The 548-nt window shown below is 67.9% G+C and overlaps 1 protein-coding gene across 1 annotated transcript in view; it reads left to right on the top strand.

Annotated features, from left to right (window-relative positions):
* The window catches only part of EMH_0045540 (uncharacterized protein), a gene marked incomplete at both ends in the record, with an annotated part of 4,416 nt that overhangs the window by 3,041 nt on the left and 827 nt on the right, over positions 1 to 548 (top strand). Inside the window, one exon of the mRNA XM_013496078.1 lies at positions 101 to 418. Coding sequence (XP_013351532.1) covers positions 101 to 418 — 318 coding nt within the window. The remainder of the gene's footprint in view (positions 1 to 100; positions 419 to 548) is intronic.

The following is a 548-nucleotide window of genomic DNA, read 5'->3' on the forward strand; positions in this document are numbered from 1 at the left end:
CCCCCCACACAACGACAGGGTACTGGGGGGCCCCTGGGGGCCCCCCCTTGCTGCTCTAGCTGCAGCAGAACAACCCCCTGCTGTTGTCCGCGCTCTGCAGGCTACAGGGGCCTCGGCATGGGGGCCCCTTCTCCGTGAACCCTATGGGGGCCCCCCCCCGGGGGCCCCCCTGGGGGGCCCCCCAGGGGCCCCCCAAGAACACCACGGGGGCCAGACGGCAGGTGCAGCGGAAGCTGCTGCTGCTGCGCTGCAGCAGCAGCAGCAGACGCTGATGCAGCCGCAGGTGCAAGAGCAGATGCAGGAGCAGCAAGAGCAGCAGCAGCAACAGCAACCGCAGCAGCAGGAACAACAGCAGCAGCAACAGCAGCAGCAGCAGCAGCAGCAGCAGCAGCAGCAGCAACAGGAAGGTGTTGTGAAGGTACCAGAGGAGCTGCGCCTTGTCTCCAAAATTCCGCTGCCCCCGCTGAGGCGGCCGAGCAGCAGCAGCAGCATTTGCTGCCGGGGCCAGCAGCAGCAGCAGCAGCAGCAGCAGCAGCAGCAGCAGCAGC

Source organism: Eimeria mitis, genomic scaffold, assembly GCF_000499745.2.
Source record: "Eimeria mitis Houghton genomic scaffold, Emh_scaff1899, whole genome shotgun sequence".
Lineage (NCBI taxonomy): Eukaryota > Apicomplexa > Conoidasida > Eucoccidiorida > Eimeriidae > Eimeria > Eimeria mitis.